Source organism: Fusarium coffeatum, assembly GCF_003316985.1.
Source record: "Fusarium coffeatum strain FIESC_28 chromosome Unknown BRIP53273_contig_63, whole genome shotgun sequence".
Lineage (NCBI taxonomy): Eukaryota > Fungi > Ascomycota > Sordariomycetes > Hypocreales > Nectriaceae > Fusarium > Fusarium coffeatum.
The window spans coordinates 223,680-228,684 of record NW_022157859.1 but is presented as its reverse complement, the minus strand read 5'-3'; the positions used below and the strand labels follow the sequence as shown (position 1 = coordinate 228,684).

The 5,005-nt window shown below is 51.2% G+C and overlaps 2 protein-coding genes across 2 annotated transcripts; both read right to left on the bottom strand.

Annotated features, from left to right (window-relative positions):
• Positions 1-413: 413 nt before the first annotated feature.
• Positions 414-1,663, bottom strand: FIESC28_03000 (uncharacterized protein; the record flags this gene model as incomplete). The annotated part of the gene is made up of 3 exons (XM_031157149.1): positions 414-537; positions 593-1,572; positions 1,661-1,663. 3 exons carry the CDS (start codon positions 1,661-1,663, stop codon positions 414-416), a joined length of 1,107 nt encoding a protein of 368 aa, XP_031018858.1.
• An 810-nt stretch (positions 1,664-2,473) lies between these two features.
• On the bottom strand, positions 2,474-4,120 carry FIESC28_02999 (uncharacterized protein; the record flags this gene model as incomplete). Its single annotated transcript, XM_031157148.1, has 2 exons — positions 2,474-3,478; positions 3,530-4,120. 2 exons carry the CDS (start codon positions 4,118-4,120, stop codon positions 2,474-2,476), a joined length of 1,596 nt encoding a protein of 531 aa, XP_031018857.1.
• Between the last annotated feature and the right edge of the window lie 885 nt (positions 4,121-5,005).

Genomic DNA, 5,005 nt, shown 5'->3' with positions numbered 1-5,005 from the left:
GGAGAGCGGACGGGATCCCGAGTTATCTGATAGCTATGGTCGTATGTGCTTAGCTGAAGAATAATCAGGACTTATCTAGTCTCAGTCGAACCATAGAACAGCAAGTATAGTCAACACATCAGCCCCAAGAACTCGTCGACGATAGGTATCAACAATCCGAGTTCAAGCAACTCGCCTGTAGAAGGCCAGCTACCAATTTCACTATGACAGGTCATCAAGCTCTAGATACGCCATCCCGTAAATATCACCTGAAAGCACGAAGAAATCTGAATCAAGAATAGCTTATTACAGTTCTATTCAGTGAAAGCTAACACAAACAATGGAGCCTCTTTTTCATGTTCATTAATGAAAATTCGACCCCGAGAATCATCTAGCGGTCATGGTATAATAATTCTGCCCATAGTTATAAACCCTTACTGTTGCGCACCTCCCTGCTGGCCGCTGGCACCGCCGGCGCCTCCAGCACCTCCAGCACCTCCAGCACCTCCAGCACCGCCGAAGGGGTTGCCTCCAGCGCCACCCATCATTGATCGAGCACTGAGATTTGATTAGCTTTTGCGATTGTGACATGCATAGAGTGTATGTGACTTACAGATCTCCGATCGCAGGGTCTGACATGATGCTGTTGAAGTCGGGCATACCACCGCCGGAGGAGTATTGGTTGGCCATATCACGAAGACGGGGGTTGTTCATCAAGTTGCTCATCATGTCGGGGTTGCTCATGAGCTTCTGGGCCATGTTGGCGAACATGGGGTTGCTCATAATGCTACCAAGATCGGGCATGCCACCAGCACCACCGGCACCACCAGCGCCGCCGCCGCCGAACATGCTGGCAAGGTTGCCGAGATCAGGCATGCCACCGGCGTTAGCATCGTTGCCAGCGCTGGGAGAAGCACGGGGAAGAGAGTCCTCCTCAGCCTCCATCTCCTGAACACGGCGCTTAGCCGTCTCGTAACCCTTCTTCATGGCATCAGAGCCACCGTTACCCTCGTGCTGGATACCACGGTCGTAGGCCTCCATAGCACCACGGGCATCTCCAAGAGCGAATCGGGCAAGGCCAAGACGAGACCAGGCCTTTGTGTAAGCGGGGTCGATGACAACAGCGGCCTCGGCATCGGAGCGAGCGGAAGCATGGTCCTTGTTGGCAGAATGAGCGGCAGCGCGGTTGGAAAGGTAGACAGCGTTGCTAGCGTTAATAGCAAGAGCCTGAGTGTAGAAGTTGATGGCGGCAGTGTAGTCCTTCTGGGCCATGGCAGCGTTACCCTTAGACTTCAGAGCCTCGGCCTCTTTCTTCTGCTCCTCAGTAAGCTCGACGGGCGCGGGTGCGGCGGCAGGCTTGTCAGCGCGGGCCTTCTCGAAGACGGAGTAGATTTGGAGGAGGTTCTGGGATCCGATGGCAGATTGGATGGCGGAGGTGTCGGAGGGGTCGACCTTGAAGCATTCGGCGATGCAGTTGATGGCGACATCCATGGAGTCCTTGTCGTCAGCGGTAAGGGTACCGTCGTTCAATGAAGAGGTGAGGAAATCGCAGATAGCGAGCGCAAGGCGCTGCTTGGAGGTTTGAGTAGACGCCTAGAGCTCAGAGTCAGCCACATATCAATTGCAACAGAGTCATGACAAATATCCAGCGTTTGCCTATGCTGCGGGGGTTTGCGCTTACCATGACGAATAAAGAACAGGCTGTGGAGAGATGATGAGGAGCAAAGAAAAGAGATTCAAACTTATAGACCCAACAACACAAAGTACCAATGGGAACAGACAGAGAAGATGACTCGGTGAGGATGTGAGCCAGGTTAGTCCCAAGATAAAGTGCAAAAAGGCCCCTCGGCTGAGGCGTAGTGGAATTTGGGCTGGAAGGTTCCACGTGGGGCAAACGTAGGTGGAAAGAAAACACAGACGATCTGGTCACATAAACTGTGTGAGTATTGTCCAAGGTTTCTGTCTCCCGCTCGAGATCTTCCAGCAATGTGGGGGACAATGCGGGCAGCCGCCGGGCAAGTTTGGGGATGCTAAGTCATCAGTATATCCGGTACAGCGTATAGGTATCAGCTTCATCTACAACAACATCTTTGGCATGCAGGCGTCAGGGTGTCAGAATAATCAGCCGCCGAGAGCATAAGAGATGAAATAATCTCGTTATATTGTGCAAGCTTAGGTTAGCAACAGGCTGCTTTATTCCTGTAGCATAAGCCTTAGAGGACAATTCCTGACACCCACCTGGCAGGTTTCAGTCAAGCACTTATTCATTGTTTTTGGCAAGTTAATACTTTGAGACCATGAGCTAATGTCATGATTCAGTGTGAAGAAGCGATATGTTCAATTCCTGGTTCACTTTCCTGTAAGCCCCCGACTCCTAGGACAAAATCCCCAAGTCGCTATGCCAAACCATAACTCCATCCTAATGCAAATATTTATTGTCCATCCTTTGCTACCTCTTTGCTCTCTCTAGAGCATAGCAAACTCCGCATCGCCCTTACTTTCGGCGTCTAGCTCTGTCTATATTCTTCACCCGTCGGTTTCCAATGGCAGCCACCTTGCGGCTCTTAGTATACAGCCTGAGCATATCCTTGATCACCACGTAGAGGCATCCACCAACAAGACTTCGTCCCCACTGTTGCTGAAGTAGACCTGGTCGCATTGTACTGCCTCGTGAGAGTGAGGATGCGGCGGTCATTTGTTTTGGAAGAGCCATGCGAAGGAGCTCGCCCATGGCATAGGATACGCCTGGGAGTATCAAGGCGCTGACTATCGCATTGGATACTCCGGAAAGAATCGCCCCCAAGCCGGGGCGACGAGCTGGTGGCGCTTGAGGAGCCTCGTGCTGGTTCTCTTGACCGACTTCGTTTCCACCAGCTCCAGCTTCAGCTTCGGGCGCAATGACAGGCGCTGGGGCAGCGACTACCTCCGGGGCCGGGTTTTGAGGTTCCTCGATAGGAACAAGAGGGGGAATATTATAATCGTTCTCTTCATCTTCTTCAATCTCGTCACTCTCTTCATCCTCCTCGGCTGGTTGAGCGACTGGGTTCTCGTTATTGGGAGGTTGTTGAGGTGCCGGGTTCTGCCCAGCTGGCTGTTGGCCTTGCGCGTTCTCATTCTCATGGTCAACCTCTTGAATGACAAGTTCGATGACGACGCCACCTTCCTGTGCGTCTCCAGGAGCTCTTGGTCCCATAGCATCAGCCTCATCTTCGTCAGCCTCGTCGCCCTCGAGAGCTTCAATAAGGTTATTAAGAAAGCCCACGACGCCGCCTTCTCCGCGCTGTTCCGGTTGTCGTTCGGCAGGCGGCTCATCTCGTCGAGGTTCGATTGGGGGGAGGCCGTTGATTTGTCGGTTGAGGTTTACCTCATACGGGAAAACGAATTCGCGCCAAAGGTTCAAGTAGACCGATCGAACGTATGGGAACACAGCCATCGCGAGCTGAGGCGAGGGAGGCCAAGTCAAGAAGCTGTCATCATGCATGACATGATAGACACCGTACTGTCACTTTTGTTAGTCTGTTTTCCGCCGAACTCGGAGTTCTAAACATACCAATGAGGCCGTGGACAAGAAGATCTTGTTCGCGAACCAGGGCATCAACTGCCCGACCAGAAGAGCTGGTCCTACGTTGGTCAGAACCAGCGCATTTCCCAACCTCTGACCTCCAGTCATCAAAGCTCTCGAGGCTTCTCCATGGACCCAAACTTCGTGACCAAGGACGTAATCTACCAAAGCCTCGCGACCCGAGAAAGCCCACATGGCGAATGCTCCGTACATTTGGAGACTGAACTGCGCACCGATCGTAACGGATGAGAGCAACATGAAAGGACTCGCCTTTGTAAACCTGTTTGCAACAGCTTCCGTCACAGCGACAATGGGATCCCAAGGTCCTTCCAGTGTGATGCGGTCCTTGCATACAGGGCATTGAAGAGGTTTGTTGGAACGTTCGCAGTCGGTTACCCATGAAAGCATGCAGTCCTGGTGAGCTTCCAGGGTGCATCCGCATGGGTCAACCCATGTGCCTGGAGGATCTGAAGGCTCTTGGTCTGTCAAGCAAATGAAGCATCGTCGAGGTGCGTCGGGCGCTTTTTGCGGTAGGATAGCGGCCGCGTTGATCGCTTGTTGAGCGTCTGACGACGACATGGTCACAGATTGTAACCTCGGGTCGCGTACCGAGAGGTAAATCCGTGGAGTTTTGCTGGTTATTGATAGAGTAGTTTGTATTATTGCATGTTAGAGGGCGGCAGGTGTCGGGTGTTGGTAGTGAGTGTAAGAATAAGTGAAGCCTTATCTGAGACCAGGTAGAAGTGATGATGATGTTGGACGGATGTGACACAGAACGCGGCCCCTCGGGTTAGCTCAAGTGGGGCCTGACATCACCAGCGAGCGATCTCCGTCTGCCTTGAGAACAATAACGCTTACGGAGTAGTATATTGGCCAATCAACATGAAGAAACTCTGATCACAACAATTCTTCTATGTTTTTGAGATGCAGACAGGTGGGTGTCAGAAGAATTGTCCTTTAAAACTCATTAGTGAATCAAAATGAAGTCGTCTTAGTGCTACTAAGCTAGCATAAGGCAACCAAATGATTTCATCTCTTATGCTATCGTGAGCGCAACTAGTCAAAGCACCAAATGTCTGTTTGTCTGAATCGCTGCATATAAGACCTTCTCTTCTGAAGGTTAATCGTCCAGCCGCAAACTGTCTAGCATTAGGCTCTTGGCAAGGATTTGTTTTGCATGGTACTTGGACTAAGACAGTGCCATTGTCGTTTCTGATTATTGGTAACGCCGATGCTATGTAGGGATGACTGAGGTATCGCCAGACACCTGGAAAACTCGTACCTCTTGATCATCCTAAACCCGAGATTGTTGCTAACTGGTGTCGATTCTAATTAAGAATGGGCTTAAATTATGGTGGCTTCTAATAGCTCGGCAACAGCAATGATTGAGTACCATGATATCGTGGCGCATTTTGACTTCAACTTGACCACAACATCTTCCCCGGAGCAAAAATACCATGTAAT